Consider the following 19414-nt stretch of genomic DNA (forward strand, 5'->3'; position numbering starts at 1 on the left):
CTTGTGTACCCTTCTTCACTGCCCCTTCTGATTCTATCCTTTCCAATTCCATGGCCTATGAGATCAATTCAGCAAAATTCTGATGTCTGAAACCCACTACTTGCATTCTCAAATTCTGCCTTAGCCCAGACTCAAACCTCTTGCATCTGTCTCTGAGGGTGGAGACTAAACTTCCAGCATAGTGGCTTAGCCTTGAGAAGTCTCTCTCATACTCTGCTATGGTTCGGTCCCCTTGCTTCAAACTCAGGAATTCTTGTAATTTCTTATCTACATATGCATCAGGAACCCATTTCTGCCTGAATTCCCTCAGGAAGTCTGTCCATGTCAGCACAGGTGGATCAACCAGGCTGTGGGGGATGGTCTTCCACCATCCATATGCATCCCCTTGAAGAAGAGATACTGAATACTCAAATTTCATCTCTTCCGTAGTAATCGCAGCTTTCTCAGTAAACTCGTTCCATTCTTTCCAACCACTGCTCGCCTCCGGTGGATCCACAAGGTGCCTTTAAACTCGGTGGCCCCAAATTTCATCGATTTTCATATTGCCGAGTGAGAATGTGGTTGTGCTACAGTGCTTGGCATCCGAGCTTGGGGTGGCACATTACCCGCCATTTGCTGAAGGAACACAGGCATCTGCTGTACAAATTGAGCAGGAAACTGCGGTCTTTGGAGCAGAGGCGGAGTGGTGACCTACTCACGTGCAGTCTTTGGGGCTTCCCCTTGAACCTCAGCCTCAACAGATTGTTCTTCGGAATGATCTCCTCCTTCCATTCCGTTTTCTCAAATTTTCTACTTCCTGAGATTAAACACAAAGAGGTTGACCTCCGTTACTACATATTCATGATGTAAATATGTCATATGTATCAATTTAAAGACACTTGAGCAGTTGTACTTATCAATAAAATGTTCATACACATAGTCAAAATTTATTGAAAAACCATGCTCTGATACCACTAAAACATGTCACACCTTACCCCTCCGTAAGGCATAACATGATCCCATAGAATACTTAATGAACTACCGAACTTCACCTACCGATAACCCATTAAGTACCCTACAAGGGATTTTAAAACGATTTTCTTACATTTTGGAAGTGGTGAGCATTTTAGTGAGAATTAAAAACCATTTATTCAAAGCTTAAATACTAGTAAAAATTTTGTCCATTTTAAATTTTGGAGCAAATTTTATAAAAATTTTGACAGAGTTCCATTTATTTTTGGAGAAAACCGTTCTTCAAATACCTGAGAAAAACACTCCCAAAAATGTTTCACAACTCCCAACCTCTAATAATTCACAATTCAACTCAAATCAATTCATTCCAAAACAGTTCCACAATCCAAATCAAAATTGTCAACTCAGAATATCTAATAATTCCATTCACAAAACATAAAGCAGGAAATTCATATGTACAAATATTAAATTTACAGGAGAAAATCCAAAATAATATTATTACAATTTATTTACAACTGCTCGACATTATATTGATACATATAACATTTCCATATTTACATCAAAATTTATCTACAAGGGCATAAAATAATACCCGTACAAAAGATCAATGTAATCCTCGATTTAATAGCAGCTCACTCTGCTGCTTTTTCCTTGCTCTTATCTGCGACAGCAAAATAAGCCATTGCTGAGTATAAAAATATTCAGTGGTGCACAATAAAAATTTAAAATGCAATAAATAAATCATTCATTGCCAAACACAATTCAAATGTTTCTCAATTACATTTCAATAATGATCAAAGTTCATAATAACATCATTTTGTCAAATAATCTATTAAACAAAGTTTAGTCAAATAATTTCATAAACACAGTGTTGCCAAAGTCATACACAACTTAAGCCATGACACAAAATTTCCGATCAATGCCGCGTTGTACACCACGACAAAGCAATCTCAACCCATTAATCGAAACCAATGAGGGAGGTGGCTAGCTAGCTAATGAGTACTCATCCGATCTACAACCCCAACTGGCAAGCCAGAGAGGGAGGAAAATAAACGATCTCAACCCCATAAATGGAGGAGGAATAATAAGTAACTGTCATGCTAAGTGTGAATAAAAAATCCATTTCAAACATTTCATTCAAATATTGCATACAAAAATCAAATCAATTTCCAAAGTTACTATTTGATCACAAGGTGGCAACACAACAGTTCATAAATTCATAATGCGTATTAAATCAATTTTTCAAGGATAAAATGCTTAAATAGGGTTTATTGTGCACAAACCTCAAGCGAGTCGTCCCTTAGCCTCGACTCGGTTCCTCGGGTTCCTTCCCGATATTCTTTTCAACTGAAACACACAATTTTACAATGTTTCAGTACTAGAACTTAACATAAATCCAAAATAAATTTAGCTTCACAATTACCTAGCTCTAACGTGCTAAATTCGACGTTCTTTAAATTTTGTGTTTCGGGTTACTATTCACTGCACTATTCAAGTCAAATAGTTGACTTTCTAAGGCTTAATAGGTATGGGAACTCCAACTTGACCCACATACCACATTTTGGTCATTAAACTTGTTGGTTTTAGTCATTTTCTCAAAGCTTAGGTCATTTTGGCAAAATTGCCAATTTTCAGTTTTGGTGCTCCGAAGTTGCACTGTTCCATTGGTTAATCTACTGTTGAAATTTGGTAAAACTTTCTTCATAGAAAATATTCCTTATTGTTTTAAGTGTATTTTCATTTTTGGATCACCCCAATCGGAGTTTTGTAGCTCAAGTTATAGCCAAAATACAATTACTGTTCACGTGCACTGCTCATGCTGCAATTTTGGTTCTAGCAGATTTTTGGTCCAACTTCATTCAATAATTTGATCAAGTTAAGTCCATAATTTGGTCTAATTTCGTTCATACGAAATGTTTTACTATGTCTTAGGTTTCCATCGGTTTAATAATCGCCTAAATCAGAGTTTTCTAGAGAGAGTTATAGCCATTGGAACTTTACTGCTCAATGGCAATTCTGCAGAGTTGCAGGTTCAATAATTCAACTTTGCTCAATAATTTGACTAGGTTAATTGCATAATTTGGGGTGGTGTTCTCATGAAAGTTTTAGGTCTATATCTCATCTAATCACTGGTAAAATTTCAGGTCAATTTGACCTGTCTAGCTCGAGTTATGACCAAATGAACAGTTACTATTCATTTGGTCAGTTTGGTGCAGTGGCAGCCTGCTCTCATTTCATTTTGGTCAATTGTTTCACTAAGTTTTGGTCAGTTTTTGGGCATGGTTCTTTAATGAAAATTGTGCCCTTTTATGTCTATTTTCATCCCCAATTGGTGGCATAACAATTGGACTTGTAAAATTTCCGTTTTAGTCCTTCAAAGTTGGTTTAGTCATGGTGCCAGCAGCATGACCAATTGACCTACGAATTTGTCTTCCATTCTAACAATTCCCATACATTTCCTTTGGTCATTATTGACAATTTTTCAGTCCACAATTGGTCAAAGATATCATTTATGCATTTCTCCAAAATTTGGTTCACAAACCCTAACATTCAAACCCTAATCTCACTAATTCATTGTATTTAACTACATTAATGGTTTTAATGCTAATCATTCAACTAATTAAGGTTTCTACACTCATTCAAACTCATTTAATTCATGCAATTCATACTCCCTTCAACCAGACCAAAATTTCAGCAATGGTCCTTCCCCCATATTTATTTCATTTAATCAAGTTTCAAGCTCATTTCAAATACTAATTATGCATTTAAATGGAAAAATAAGGAGTTAACATACTAACCTTAACTTAAAGCTTCAATCTCTAGCTTTAGCCCTTCTTTCTTCTTATACTCTTCTTCCTAAGTTGAGATTACAAGTTCTAGTGAGGTATTTAAGGGAGTTATGTTGATTAAGTGGAGAAAATCAAGCTTAATTGTAAGCTTAAATGGAAGAATTCCATGGAGATGAGAGGGAGAAGGTGGGGCAGCAAACCAAGGGAAGAAGAAGACACTTTTCTAATTTTTTTTTTTGTTTTATTTTCTTTAGTCTTATCCCCTTTTTGAAGACCAAAAATCCCAAATTAATAAAATAAATTAATTAATCCTTTATGACATCATGCATGATGTCATCACCTTTGACTTTTCCATCTTCTTTCTTTTTTTTTTCTTTTTTTTTCTATTAGTTCTTTAATTTAATTCTCGAATCCGAAATTTTCTTTTCTCCGATTTTATTTGACAGTTAGGTTAGGAGTCAGCTCTCGGGGTCAATTGACCAAATTGCCCCTCGCTGGTTCATGTCGGTTTGCAAATAATCCAATATTTCTTCCGGCTCCCTGACCTAATTATTTGACTGGCTTAACAATTCTTTTTCGTGATTTTCTCTTTTCCACTGTGTTCATAAGGGTCCTAAGGACTGCAGCGTCACTTTTTACGGTTCAAAATTTGAGTTTAAAATGACTTCGCGATGTTTCAGGAGGTCACCCATCGCTGTGACTCTCGGCTCGTTTAACTTCTTATGTTCTGTTTTTCTTATTTATACTTAACTAATTGAACATTACTAATTATTTGTGTTTATGGCTTCTCTAGTTGTTTTAAGTATGGTTCTAATCCCCTTAATTGTCTGGACCGACACCGGTCACCGGAACAGTGAAATCTACCAGGCTATGCAAACGGGGGTGTTACATCCAGGATTAATTATCAGCAGGGATATGACACTTAATGAGACTGCTTCATTGGATAATCAGAGGGAGAAGTCAATAACATAATCAGATCACGGTGTCAGAGAATAGGTGGAGCTTGATATTGATACTTCAGCAGTTCAGTCCAGTGATTCAAAGGATGAGGTGCAAGATCCTGATCAACAAGAGGATGCACTAGAGCAACAACAACAGGAACCATATAGCATTGCAACTGGTAGAGAGAGAAGACAGATTAGACCACCGCAGAGATATGCATATGCAAATCTAGTTGCGTTTGCCTTGTCAGTTGCTAAAACAGTTGATGTGTATGAACTCAGCAATTATAGAGAAGTTATTTCTTGTTCAGATGTAGATCAGTGGGTCGGTGCTATGAGTGAAGAAATTGAATCTCTTCACAAGAATCAGACTTGGGAGCTTGTAACATTGCCTAAGGGACAAAAAGTGGTAGGTTGCAAATGGGTATTCAAGAAAAAGGAAGACACTCCAGGGGTTGAAGCACTCGATATAAGGCACGATTAGTAGCAAAAGGTTTTACTCAGAGGGAGGGGATTGACTTTAATGAAGTGTTTTCTCCAGTTGTGAAGCACAGTTCTATCAGAGTCTTACTTGCTATGGTTGCTCTTCATGATCTAGAGCTTGAGCAAATAGATGTGAAGACAGTATTTTTGCATGGTGAGTTGGAGGAGCAAATTTATATGAGTCAGCCTGAGGGATTTGTCATTCCAGGTATGGAAAACCGTATTTGCTTGCTTAAGAAATCTTTATATGGTCTGAAACAGTCTCCTAGGCAGTGGTATAAAAGATTTGATACATTCATGGTTTGTAATGGCTTTAATCGTAGTTCATATGATAGTTGTGTGTATCATAAGAAGCTTTTAGATGATTCCTTTTGTTTATTTACTATTGTATATGGATGATATGCTTATTACTGCTAAAAGCATATCACAAATTAACATTCTAAAAAAGCAGTTGAGTGATGAGTTTGAGATGAAGGATTTGGATGCTACAAAGAAGATATTAGGAATGGAAATTACCAGGGATAGAAGTGTTGGGAAGCTTTTCTTGTCTCAACAGGCCTATGTTAAGAAAGTGCTTAAGCGTTTCAACATGAATGATGCTAAGCCTATGACTGTTCCGTTTGCTGCCCATTTCAAGTTATCTGCAGACATGTCACCAAAAACAGATGAGGAGATGGAGTACATGTCTAGTGTTCCCTATTCGAGAGTTGTTGGTAGTATCATGTATGCTATGGTATGCACTCGACCTGATATTTCACATGCAGTTAGTATTGTGAGTAGATACATGGCGTGTCTTGGGAAAGAGCATTAGCAGGCAGTGAAATGGATTTTGAGGTATTTGAAGGGTACTACAGATGTTGGTCTGACATTTGACAGGGCCAAGATGAGTGATTCAGTTATTGGCTATGTAGATTCAGATTTTACAGGGGACTTAGACAAGAGGAGATCTTTGACAGGTTATTTGTTTACTCTTTCAAGAAAAGCTATCAGTTGGAAGGCAGTATTACAAATCACAGTTGCTTTGTCTACCACAGAGGCTGAATATATGGCCTTAGCAGAGGCAGTAAAGGAAGTTTTATAGTTACAAGGTTTGGTGGATGATCTTGGGTTGATACAGAATAAGGCAATAATATTTTGTGACAGCCAGAGTACAATACCTCTCGCAAAGAATCAGATGTACCATGAGCGAACTAAGCACATTGATGTCAGATATTACTTCATTCGAGACATTGTATCTCAGGGGACTGTAGTTGTGTAAAAAGTCTCTATACATGATAATCCAACAGATATGATGACCAAGGGAGTCCCAATCAATAAATTTAGGCATTGCCTAGACTTGGTTGGTGTTTGTAGTGCTCAGTAATGCCCTTGCGAGGGCATATGGTAAGACAAATTGTTTTGTAATTATTTTATTGATGATAGAGGAAATTCAAGCCAAGGGGAAGAATTGTTATTTTTTGTGGCTTTGAATTTTGGGATATGTTTTTTCATGGACACGAATGTGACCCGACTTGAAAGTTTCGCGCTGCGACCCGATTGGGATAAAAAGTGAGATCTGTATCGGCCCGTGCCCGAAGCCCATCACTAATCTCCTTGGGGGTACGGAGGCAACGCTCTCGCGGTATGGACCGGTATAAATATTGTAATATTCTACCATTTGCAGTGGAGTTGTGAGATATTCGAAAAACACACTGGGGTTAGGGTTTAAGAGTTCTAATTGATTGCATCTTACTCTTTTCATCATAGTGGAACTTTTTTATCTTGTCTTGCCCGTGGACGTAGACTTTACGGTTGAATCACATTAAATCTTGTACTATTCTTTTTCTCTTTTCAATACTGTGTGATTGTGCGATTTATGTGTGTCTTAGATTTATGTGCTTGTTATAACAATATTAATTTTTAATATTTATAATATTTGAATTCTATTCGGTTAATTATTTGAAATTTGTACTCTTGTATTCATTGCCAATTAATAGAAAATAAATCCTCCATGCTGATTCACATAATTAAGCTATATGCATTAAAGGCTTGACTATTGAGTTAAATCTACATTCTAGTCTTGTTGACTTATCTAAACGAACTAACAAATAGAGATGCAGCCTGATTTGGAAAAGTTTACAGGAATACCGGAGCAGGAAAGAACAATAAATTTAATTTTTAAGTGGAGATACTTGGTAGAGCAGCACAGAGGTTAAAGGATTCCTTTATCAAGTCATATATCATCACTTTTGCAGGAAGTCCAAGAAATTGCATTTGAGGAATTAGATTCAAGAATAAAGTTGCAGTTTCCTAAAAGGTTAGGAAGAAGTTGTTCGACCGTAGCAATGCCTTGTGAATAGTCTTGAGCTGCGCATCTTTGGAGTTTGAGATGCCAATAGGACAAGAAAAAAGGCACTTGAACACACCAAATCTGGTTCCTTCTTCTTCTATTTGATGCTACCCCATGTAAAATTTCCGCGTTACAATCACCAAGCATGCACCAAGTGCCCTTGATTTTTGTCTCTTCCAACTCTCCACTTTTCTAGAGGTAATTGATCTACTTGCCTTAAGACTACCCAACTCTTCCAATTCCTTAGTGGATAATTGCCTAATCTCATTTTCCTTTTCTATCTCAACAGTTTTTCCTTCCATATCTTTCAATTTGTGCTCTACATTGCCAATGACCACTGATTCCAAATCTTTAAACACTGACCTACATGCTTTAATTTCTTGGCAGGAGAGGAAATAAAGTGTTGGTGAAATTACAGTAAATTAAAAGTAATTAAAATACAAGGAACAAATTAATAAGATTGATCAGGCTAAGGCATAAATATCTCGCTCTTTTTAAGAAGATTCAAGCTCTCTGCAATAGGCAATGCCTATACATCGATGCAGCATACTTTCTATATTAATTTGTCCCCTTTATGATACAATAGCCCGACAATTTCGTTGTATGATTCAAACCAAACTCTGCATTAGTGGTTGGATCCAAGACTCCATCAAGAAACATCTTTCTTTGACTTTTAAACTCTCACAAATATCTTTTATTTTGCTGCTAAGTGTTATGTATTTTCAAAGGTGGAATGGTCATCTATTTATATAGAAAAAGTTTAACATATAACTTAAGTCATCTTTTAATGAAGTTAAGTTATATTAAATAAAAATTAAGTTATATTAAATAAAAAATTAAGTTAAATTAACAAGTTACTTAAGTTAATAAATAACTTAAGTTATATTAATAAATAACTTAATTTAAAGATAATAAAATAATTAATATTAAAATGCTACAATAGAAGGATAGCATTAGCCTAGAAATTCTTTATTGTTTCATGGAAGCCTGGATGACACTAGGAATCCAAGCTCCTGATGCGTGTTGGCCCCCAATCTATCTGTTGATTCTACTCATACTGGTCGAAGATCTCCATGTGAAACATCTTCCTTTTAATTCAGCATCCGTTAACTCAAAAGCAGCAATAAAATTAAAAAGGAGCACGTCTATCTGACTCAAAGTTAAAAATCTATTTGGACATATTTTGGGGTTCCAAGTGTTCCATAGTGTCTAAATTAGGACATATGCAATGGTAGAGCTTATTTGACTCAAAAGTCACAAATCTATTTGGACATATTTTGGGGTTCCAAGTTTTTGCATAGTGTCTAAATTAGGCATATATAATTGACTTCTGATCTGTTGATAAGGCCAAAGATGATTGTCCACCGTTGACTCCATATAAGGGAGAAGCTCTTGTGGTTTCAGTACTTATTTCATGTGTGCAGTGCCCCTCCATATATCATCATCATCATGACTGCTTTATTTTTCTTTTTTCTTCTTAATTATTTGACGTCTTTAGCTCCAGGATTACGACTTTTGGAACTTCTAAACTTCTAGTGTATTTTGGAGATTTTGAGTTTTACGCTATGATAGTTAATAGCTTTTATATAATTCATGCATTCAATTGCAATCTCGATGAATTTGGATTCAATTTCTATTATATTTGTCCTTTTTTATAACTGAAAGTTTCTTACATTTTTGGTGGGTTGAATTTTGTAAATTTGATGCTTGTTTTTTGATCTTAGTATAAAATTGTTGTTTTGACGATGTTGTGTTTCAATGGAGGGATTTTGCTGAGGGTTGCTAGAGGTTTTGATGGAGGCTTGGCTAGGGCTTATTGTGGATTTCGATGGAGAGGGAAAATGTGTGTCTGAAAGGGGTATAATATAAGAGAGACAGAAGGAAAGGGTGAAGGGAGAGAGACCGAATGTGAAAGAGAGAGATACTGAGGAGGGAGAGTGGCAAAATGTATTGTGCATGTGCGTGCGTGTGTGTGTGTCTGTATGTGACAGAGAGGGATTGAGAAGAGAGAGATCGAACGTGAAATAGAGAGAGAAAGAGAGGATGCTTGTGTCAACTTATGTGACTAAGTCAATTCTCATAATAATGAAATGTTCTCAAAATTCTCTATTGATATAATATGCTATTTTTTTTAGATTAGTTTTAGTACAATAAAATAATTTATTTAATAAATTTTAAATTAATAATAAATAGAAAAAAATTTTATTAATAAAATAACATCATTAATAAATAAACTTTGATTAATTTTGATTATAAGAATTGCTTTTTTAGTAACTTAAAAATTAACTCAAAAGAATAGAGATACTTTCTCTGGAATAACATTAAAATTAAATAATTTATTAAAAAAATTAAAATTGATAAACTAAAATGAAATATAATTTATTAAATTTAAGTGATTGTGGGTATGAATTAGTGTTTTTCTAATATGTACATAGACTCACTAGGTAGTTTAGTGAGGGTAATTTGCAAAGAATATATAAATGCTCCACAAAAACTTATACGTTTCAATTCTACCATCCTCATGTTCTTTAGCATTATCCACAAATTCAAACATGTATTTTCTGTATTGATTAAGACAATCCTTGTATGCCTTTTTCTAAACAGAAGAAATCAAGAAACTCTCACTTTTCAAATGATATAAGTAACTAATTACTCCTAGAGGTTTTCTATCAGGACAAAAATATGACCTCTTCTTCGTATTGCTCAAGTAACATAATAGTTTGGACTTGCTCTCTACTTTCGGTGGGGAGACAGAGTGGCTCCTCAAATTGAGATTGTGGATAAATTTTAAAATACAGCTATTGTATAAAACATATTGACTCTTAATTTTATAGAGGCGAATATATATTTACATAAATTAATTAATAAATTTTAATTAAAATATATAACTTAATAGATATAAGAAGATTATATTAAATATACGTTTTCACCTAAAATATTAATGGCAAAATAAAAATATGGCAACAATATATATATATATATATATATATATTATCCTTCATATTATTGCACAATATTATCTAAATAATTTTTTATTATTATAGACCAAGGTAAAATTAACATAATTATATTAATTTATCATCAAAAGAATATTTTTTTTTTACCCAACTCTGAATTATTGACACTTTTTAGAAGTATTTTTTTTGGCAATATCAAATTTGAATAATCTATTTAACCAAACTTCAAAATAAATTCATGCAATTATTTTCAATATTAAATTAATGTTTTATAATTTTTATATGATCTAAAAATATGTTAAAAACAAGTAATTCTACTATCTTTTCTTTAAACTGATTGTTTATCTTCTATAATTGTGCATTTATTGTAAAATTTATCATCTAAACTTTAATTAGACTGTTTATTAACTTAATCAAAATTCTAATTTATGACGAAAAAATATACATTCTACTTTGAATGGGAAGAATAAAAATTTATTGTAATTAATTAAGAGTAAGCATATATTAATTAATACTTCTGTTAAAAATATATATTATTATTTTGTTCCTAAAAATAAATTAACACATTATGAATGATTTTTCTGGAATGTCTCGCCGCCCCGGATCCGCCCCTACGTAGAGGCTAAATGCCTAAATCCTCTACAGCCTGCAACTAGCACTCTTTTTTTTACTCTGTTATTCTGGCTCTAACGCCCGAGTTCTTCTTCCTTTGTGCCTCTCATATTTTTTTTTTTCAGCATTAATGAATATCTCACGCTATGTTTTTTTTTTTTTTATTTTTTTTTATTTTTTTATATTGAAAAACACTTCTATAGATTTAAAAAATAATTATATGGATTATATTTATTTTATATAAGTCTCGCAATTCATAGTGTGTATTAATGCATTCATGATATAACGGAAGAATTTCCTCTTAAATAAAAAATAATAATAAAATGAAAATCTGTGGAAGTCAATCTCGTGGAATATTGGAAGAGCAGAAGACCTCTAAATCCTAATCTAATCCTTTGCATGCGTTGTGCCGTGATTTCTTGAGAATGATTATATTGCCCGTTTGGCATCAGTTAGTTGCCTCAACTCAACAGCTTACAAGCTAGCTTTGCTCGACTGATACTACCCATGTGACATTTTCGTCTCTGGGGGTGCGTGGTCAAGCGGGGCATGGAGGTGGAGTTGGTTGAGACAACTAATATCTTTTTTGTCAATATCAATGACTCCACCTGTTTTGGAGACCAACCAATTAAAACTCCCTTTTAAGGTCTCCATAAATGACTAACGTTTACACTTCAAGTTCTCCAATAGCCATGGGGTTCAATACAATGCTAATGAAACTTGCATTGCCGGTGGTGATTGTGGCAGCTGTGTCACCATTAGCAACAGCTCAAGCCAAACCTGGCTGCAAGAGCCACTGCGGCAACATTAGCATCCCATACCCCTTCGGCACAACCCAGGGTTGTTACATGGATGAACAATTTCTCATCACTTGTAACAACGCAACAAACCCTCCAAAACCATTCTTAAACTTGAGCAATATCCCAGTCCTCGACATTTCCCTCGATGGCTATTTGCGCATCCTTGACTCAGTATCCTACAATTGCTACGAAGATAGCCCATCGAGCAGACCCCTTTTTGAATCTCCATACTTCCGCAGGCAGTTGGAATTTCCCATATCTAATACTAAAAACATTTTCACCCTTGTCGGTTGTAACACTGACGCAGAGATTATAGGTTTACCGAACAAAGATCGGCTGACAGGATGCGTCAGTGTGTGTCTCAATAATTCCACAAACCTCATGAAGAATGGGGAATGCTCCCACACAGGCTGTTGCCAGAGCCCCCTTCCAAGAGGAATGCGTGATTATTACATAAGCATAGCTTTGTTTAAAGACAGCAAGATTCCTAAACTCTACCCTTGTAATTATGCTTTTATTGCGGAGGATGGGGTTTACAATTTCTCCTCTTCAGATCTTGATAAAAATTTGCGGAATATTACAGACCTCCCGATGGTGCTTGATTGGTCGATCGGAAATCAGACTTGCGAACAGGCCAAGAAGGATCCTAAAACTTTTGCATGCAAGGAGTTTAGCTATTGTATTGACTCGAAAAATGGTTCAGGGTATCGATGCAATTGTTCAGCAGGCTTTCAGGGAAACCCTTATATCCCTAACGGTTGCCAAGGTAAAAAAAAAAACTAACTTACCACTCTCCTCTCGCTGTTTTCACTTGGTGATATTTAATTATGTTCCAGGTGAATGATCCATAACTCTTTATGTTCTATATAATTAACTTTCAAATGTTATTCATCGTTATTCATCGTTTCATGGTAAGTTTTTTTTCTGGCTTCTTCTTATTTTTATTTAATAAGATTATCTGTCTTACAAAAAAAATTTAAAAAAAAAAACATACACGAAATTGTAAGGTATCTAACAATTGCACATCTAATGCACGTTGCGGTTCACAATTCAGATATCGACGAGTGTGAAACTTTAAAACCTTGCAATGGGACATGCCACAATGTTCCTGGCAGTTACGACTGCTCTTGTCCAGCAGGTTTTGAAGGCGACGGCAGGAAAGACGGAGCAGGCTGCATTCTTCAACAAGTCATGGCCACCCATCAATCCAAGAGGCTTCCTCATATCATCACTGCACTAGGTTAGTTTTGATCCTTTTTTTATTTGATAAATTCTTATATTCATTGAAATAATAATATATGTGGTGATTCAATTACCCAAGATCAGGAGATTAATATTAATATTATTATTATTGGAAAATTTAGGATCTTAATTAAATTTGAGGGAAAAATGAACCTACACTCTTAAATTTATGGAACGAGAATAAATAATATAAAATCTAAATAAAATATTCGCATTTTTAGAAATAATAAAATGTTTATTTATTAAAGAAAAATGTTTATAATTATAAATAAAAAGTCATATTTATTTATATGTTAATTCAAACAATGATAGTAAAGCGAAATATGTGCATACGATCCATCTCTACTAAGCATTTTAAATTGTTCTCAAACTCTTTTTTACGTAATTTGCATTTATTTAATTGAATAATATCAAATTATCTTTTTTCTTTTTTTTTTTCAATGTAAGTTATCAATGAATTGTAAAAAAAAAAAAAAATTCCAAACGAGTAAAAATTTATATTTTTATTATTAAGGAGCAAAATAAATAAATAAATAAATAAATAAATAAATATATATATATATATATATATATATATATATATATATATATATATAAATAAAAGGGGCAAATATTCATAAACTATAAATTTTTTAATGACATATAATATTTTTTTAAAATTTTAAATACTCAATTAATTAATTAATCTCACAAGCCATTGAATAAAGTATTGAAGCATTCAAAACTTAGTTTAACTAGTTAGGCATATGAAATTTTTCTTATCTGAACCTGATTTATCATAGATTTAAAATGATATATAGCGAGATTCCCTATTAAATATATGAATTTACATGTTTACGTGAAGTCCATAGTGAATCAGATTGAAATAAAAATTTTCCTGGATATATGTGGATAGTCTAACTTGCTGTTTTTATTCTTGTACTGGTTTGGAAGTCTTCAAACTTGCTGTTCTTAGTCTTCTAATCTGTTGTTACTTCTCTCTATGTATATTGACATGTGGTATAGGAATCAGCATAAGCCTTTTAGCTCTACTGCTGGGCATTTCATGGATTTATTTGGGACGAAAGCAGAGAAAGTTCAGACAGCTCAAAGAAAAGTATTTTTTACAAAATGGGGGCAATTTGCTAGAGCGAGAGCTTTCGAAACATAATGCGTCCATTGAAACAGCTAAAATATTCACGGCAGAAGACCTGAAGAAGGCAACAAACAATTATGATGAAAGCAGAATTCTAGGCGAAGGAGGCCAAGGTAGAGTTTACAAAGGTATTTTGCCTGACAATCAAGTTATTGCCATCAAGAAGGCTAAAACAGTCGATCAGAGCCAAGTTGAGAAGTTCATTAATGAAGTGATAATACTCTCCCAAATTAACCATAAAAATGTGGTAAAACTCTTGGGATGTTGTTTAGAAACTGAAGCTCCCTTGTTGGTCTATGAATTTGTGACTAACGGTACCCTTTTCGACCACCTGCACAGAGCTGGCCGTGCAACCTTAATTCCATGGGAAACTCGTCTGAAAATAGCCACAGAAACCGCTGGAGCCCTTTCATACTTGCACTCTGCTGCTTCTACTCCAATCATTCATAGAGACATCAAGCTTGCCAACATACTCTTAGATGATAATTACACAGCTAAAGTATCTGATTTTGGAGCTTCAAGGTTGATCCCTTCGGACCAGACTCAATTTACCACGCTATTGCAAGGAACTCTGGGGTACTTGGATCCTGAATACCTGCATACACACCAGTTGACTGTAAAGAGCGATGTTTATAGTTTTGGGGTTGTTCTTATAGAGCTGGTGACAGGAAAGAAAGCAGTTTCTTTTGACAGGCCTGAAGAAGAAAGAAATTTGGCATTGTATTTTGTTTCTTTAGTGGACAGAAACAGCTTGGTGGCCATTTTTGATCAACGAGTACTGAGTGAAACTAATATTGAGGAAATGATGGCTGTGGCCATGCTAGGGATGAGATGTGTGAGAGTGAAGGGCGATGAAAGGCCAACGATGAAGGAAGTTGCAATGGAATTAGAGGCACTGAGGGCAATGAGATTGCAGCCCTGTGGGGAAGGTGATTCGCCTGCAGAAGATCAGGACGAATACATTCTCACGAAACTATGCAAATTCTATTATGAAGGAATGGCGGTGAATAATACCGTGGAAAGTCAAGTTACTTTTGAAATTGAAGGTGGGAGATGATTCTTTTATGCGACATTTTCATCTTTGTCTTCATATTCCAACTATGCAATCTAATCGAACCTTTTAGAATAATTATTACTAATTTCATTTTTAATATCATAATTTTATTATTTTGTTGTAATCAGATGACATAACTTTAAATAATTTTTGTGTAAATGGAGATGAGTTTGTATGCAAAATTATTAAAGGGTTAATGAAGAAATTAAATATTTTTTGGGATGATTTTAAGTGTACATTCTTTCTTACGATTTAATACATTCAAGATTTTTATACGATCTTGAAATGCTCTTCTAACCAAATTGATGAGAAAAATTCCTTAAATAATTAATGAATAATTAAGAATAGAGAGTATAATGAAAATTTTTACATAAATTTAATTTATTATAGATTTAAAATATAAATATATGAGATTTATATATTTAATCTATTGATATATATTTATTTTGATAAATAATGGTTTACACGTCATTAATGAATGAAGAATTAGGAATTGACAAGGCAAAAAGAAGGAATATGGACCTAAATATTGGGAAAATTATAAGGAAACATTGCTATTTCATGTATAAAATGACAAACCAATTAAAAAATATAAATAAATATTAATTAACTTCATAAAATTTAATTTTATTTTTATTTGCAAAATAATTTTTTAATATGAATATATTTTTATTTTTTTAAATAAAATAATTTATTAATTAAAGAAATGTCCAGAAAATATCCGATTAAAAAAATATCCATTTAACTCGAAAATTATCAGCAAGATAAATGAGCCGTAGCTCCACACAGAAGAAAGGCACCAATGGACAAATTGTGACAAACTGTATATTTACTTATTTGTCATTATATGATTGGCTTACCATTATATATATATATATATATATATATATATATATATATATATATATATATATATAAAATAACAATTCTTCAATATAATTTTTCTGGAAGTAGACATAGCCACATGGGTCGTAATTGAAACAAGTGTGAATTTGTCAACAATTTTAAATTTATGGTTATAGTTTGATTTTAATTTTTATTTTAAAAAAAAAAGACTTCAATTTTAAATATTTGGTCTGATTTAATATCTAAGAGGGAGAGTGAAGAATCAAGATAAGTCTCCCTCAAGGCAATTTCAATTGATCATGAATCATTCACAACGTGGATTCAAAATTTAATTGCATTGATTAAGTCTTATTTTTTAATTTTCAAATCCGCGTTTGAAAAGACTTTTTCTTTTCTAAATTTAATGTGCGTTACATCTCTTGTAATTTTCTCCAATTTGTCGAGACTCCCAAGTCTTTGTAATAATCTTCTATTGTGAGGTGCAAAATTAATTGATAGGTACAAGTACAACGTGTTTGTCTCGCTGCCTTGGTTCGCAGGATTTAGCTAAATCGGTTTGATGTTTACTATTAGCTAGTACGTATATATGTATATTTGATTTGTTAAATGATTATTGTTTAATGTTATGTATAGCTTTCTTTGGCTACTCCAATTTTTCGTTTCGTCCCGCTGCAAATAGAAAAGGCAGAAAACGACGTAGCAAGTTAATGATAATGGTCTTCTTCCGCAAGGCAAAGCGTGTCACTTGCGTTACTGGAAGGTTGACGAGTATACACTATTATTATAAACTTCAGCAACCCCAAAAAGTTTTAACCATACAGGTAGGTCTTTCACTGAAAACAAAGAAAAGAAGGAAGATCACAGCACTGCATAAAGAGATGCACCTCTTGATGATTCACTGGCTGCTACTGTTATCATTAGCAACTGCAGCGGCAATAGCAGCATTACCACCGATATCTCTTGCCAAACCTGGTTGCAACCACAGTTGCGGAAACCTCAGCGATATCCCATACCCATTTGGCACTCGCGAAGGGTGCTTCCTAGATGATACTCTCTTGATAACCTGGGATGCCACCACCAATAAGCCATTTTTGAGACGTCGAAACATAAGCCCTACACTTATCACTTGATGGTCATCTTCGAATCTCCAACTAGGTGGTGCACGATTGCTATGACGAGAACGGGGGTCATAATTTTATTATTTTGTTATGATTAGATGACATAACTTAAAATAATTTTTGTGTAAATTGAGATTAATTTGTATGCAAAATTATTAAAGGGTTAATGATGAGAAAATTCACAAATTTTAGCCATCATTAATTGTGAAACCATATAAATGAAGAATTATTTTATTTATATTTTATAGTCTAAGTATCCTCAATTCAGCTATTCATGTTGATGAGATTAAATATTTTTTTAGATGATTTAAGTGTACATTCTTTATACGATTTAATACATCCAAGATTTTTATATAATATTGAAATGCTCGTCTAACCTAATTGATGAAAAAAAAAAAAAAAAAGAAAACTCCTTAAATAATCATTATTTACAAAATTATAGTAATTAGGAATAGACAATGTAACTGTTGACATATTTGTGCTATGCACAAAATTAATAGAAATTTAACTTTTTATATATTAATTTAAATTTTAATATTTTATTAAAATAATTTATAATATTTTTATATAATTTAATTATTAAAGTTTATAACATGTAACTATAACATTCTTATTTTGATATTTTATTTTTAATATATATATTATTTAAATTTTCAATAAAATTACATTTCTTATGCTTTTTGCAATTCATTTTCTATAGAAAAATAAATTAATTAACATGTATAATTAAAATATATTATTACTCATAAAGTAAATAAATGAAAAAAATTAAAACATAAAAATGCCATTAAAATGATAAGAAGATAAATAATTTTGAAAATAACATAAAAAATAAAATAAAATAAAATAAAATATTAATATATAATAATATTTAAAAAAATAATAATTACTAATAAGTAAGTTAAATTTTTTTTTTGCGTTACATGGTAATTTTAAAAGAAAATTGACTATATGGTAACTTTAAATAAAATTTAGTCTATTTTATATATATATAAACAAATTGGTAAACAATAGTATACACGTCATTGACGGATGAAGGAATTAGGAATTGATAAGGCAAAGTGGAGGAAGAAACAACGGACAGTGATGATAAATGGTAATTATTGACTTATATATTAGGGAAATTATTTCGTAACATTGCTATTTCAGGTATAAAATGATGAATTAATTAAAAAAAAATAAATATTAATTAATTTTATAAATTTTAATTTTATATATATTTTAAAAATAGATTTTTAATATGACTATATTTTTACTCTTTTAAAATAAAATAATTTATTGATTAAAGAAATGCCCAGAAAATATCCGATTAAAAGAAATACCCATTTAACTCGAAAATTATCAGCAAGACAAATGAGCCGTAGCTCCACGCAGAAGAGAGGCATCAATGGACAAATTGCGACAAACTGTATTTTTTTCACATATTTGCCGTTATATGATTGGCTTACCATTATATCTATACGTATAGTAATCTTACCTAAAATAATAATTTTATAAATTAATTTTTCTGAAAGTAGACTTGGCCACATGGGTCGTGATTGAAGTAAATTTGAATTTCTCAACAATTTTAATTTTATAGTTTAGACCTGTTTGTTTCAAAAAAAATATTTTTTTAAAAAATATTTTTTATATTTTTTGATATTTAGGATATTCAGAAAAATTAATTAATGAAAAATATTTTTCTGATCAAAAGAAAAAAATTAAGCCATTTTTAAGAAAAATGGCTTTCATTTTTCAAAAGAAAAAGTTCTTTTCATTTTCTGAAATTTAATAATTTTATTAAAATATAAACATACTTATACATAAATAAAATAAATATATGTCATTAATTTAATATTATAACTAAACAATAAAAAATATTTTCATAAAAAAATATTTTCTAGAGAAAATATTTTCTATAAATAAGTTATTTTTCATTAAATAAATAGTCTTAATTTGATTTTAATTTTTTTTTTAAAAAAGACTTCAATTTTAAATATTTGATCTGATTTAATGTCTAAAAGGAAAAGAGAAGAATCAAGATAAGTTTCCCTCACGCCAATTTTAAATAATAATTGATGATTAAGGCTCCGATTATTTCATGAAAAATAATTTATGTATGAAAAATATTTTTATTAAAATATTTTCTGTTATTTAGTGGAATGTTAAATTAATGAT

General features: G+C 32.2%; 1 protein-coding gene across 1 annotated transcript; it reads left to right on the forward strand.

Annotated features, from left to right (window-relative positions):
• Positions 1–11765: 11765 nt before the first annotated feature.
• Positions 11766–15398, forward strand: LOC131174797 (wall-associated receptor kinase 2-like). The gene is made up of 3 exons (XM_058138756.1): positions 11766–12628; positions 12917–13102; positions 14110–15398. Exons 1-3 carry the CDS (start codon positions 11770–11772, stop codon positions 15294–15296), a joined length of 2232 nt encoding a protein of 743 aa, XP_057994739.1. The 5' UTR covers positions 11766–11769; the 3' UTR covers positions 15297–15398.
• The last annotated feature ends 4016 nt before the right edge of the window (positions 15399–19414 follow it).

The sequence above is a fragment of the Hevea brasiliensis genome, chromosome 16 (genome assembly GCF_030052815.1).
Source record: "Hevea brasiliensis isolate MT/VB/25A 57/8 chromosome 16, ASM3005281v1, whole genome shotgun sequence".
NCBI lineage: Eukaryota > Viridiplantae > Streptophyta > Magnoliopsida > Malpighiales > Euphorbiaceae > Hevea > Hevea brasiliensis.

Bases quoted from the DNA above. Each gene is read 5' to 3' on its own strand.
- LOC131174797 (XM_058138756.1), top strand. From the start codon at position 11,770: ATGCTAATGAAACTTGCATTGCCGGTGGTGATTGTGGCAGCTGTGTCA. The intron at 12,629-12,916 runs GTAAAAAAAAAA...TTCACAATTCAG, and splicing joins TATCCCTAACGGTTGCCAAG to ATATCGACGAGTGTGAAACT. The intron at 13,103-14,109 runs GTTAGTTTTGAT...CATGTGGTATAG, and splicing joins TCATATCATCACTGCACTAG to GAATCAGCATAAGCCTTTTA.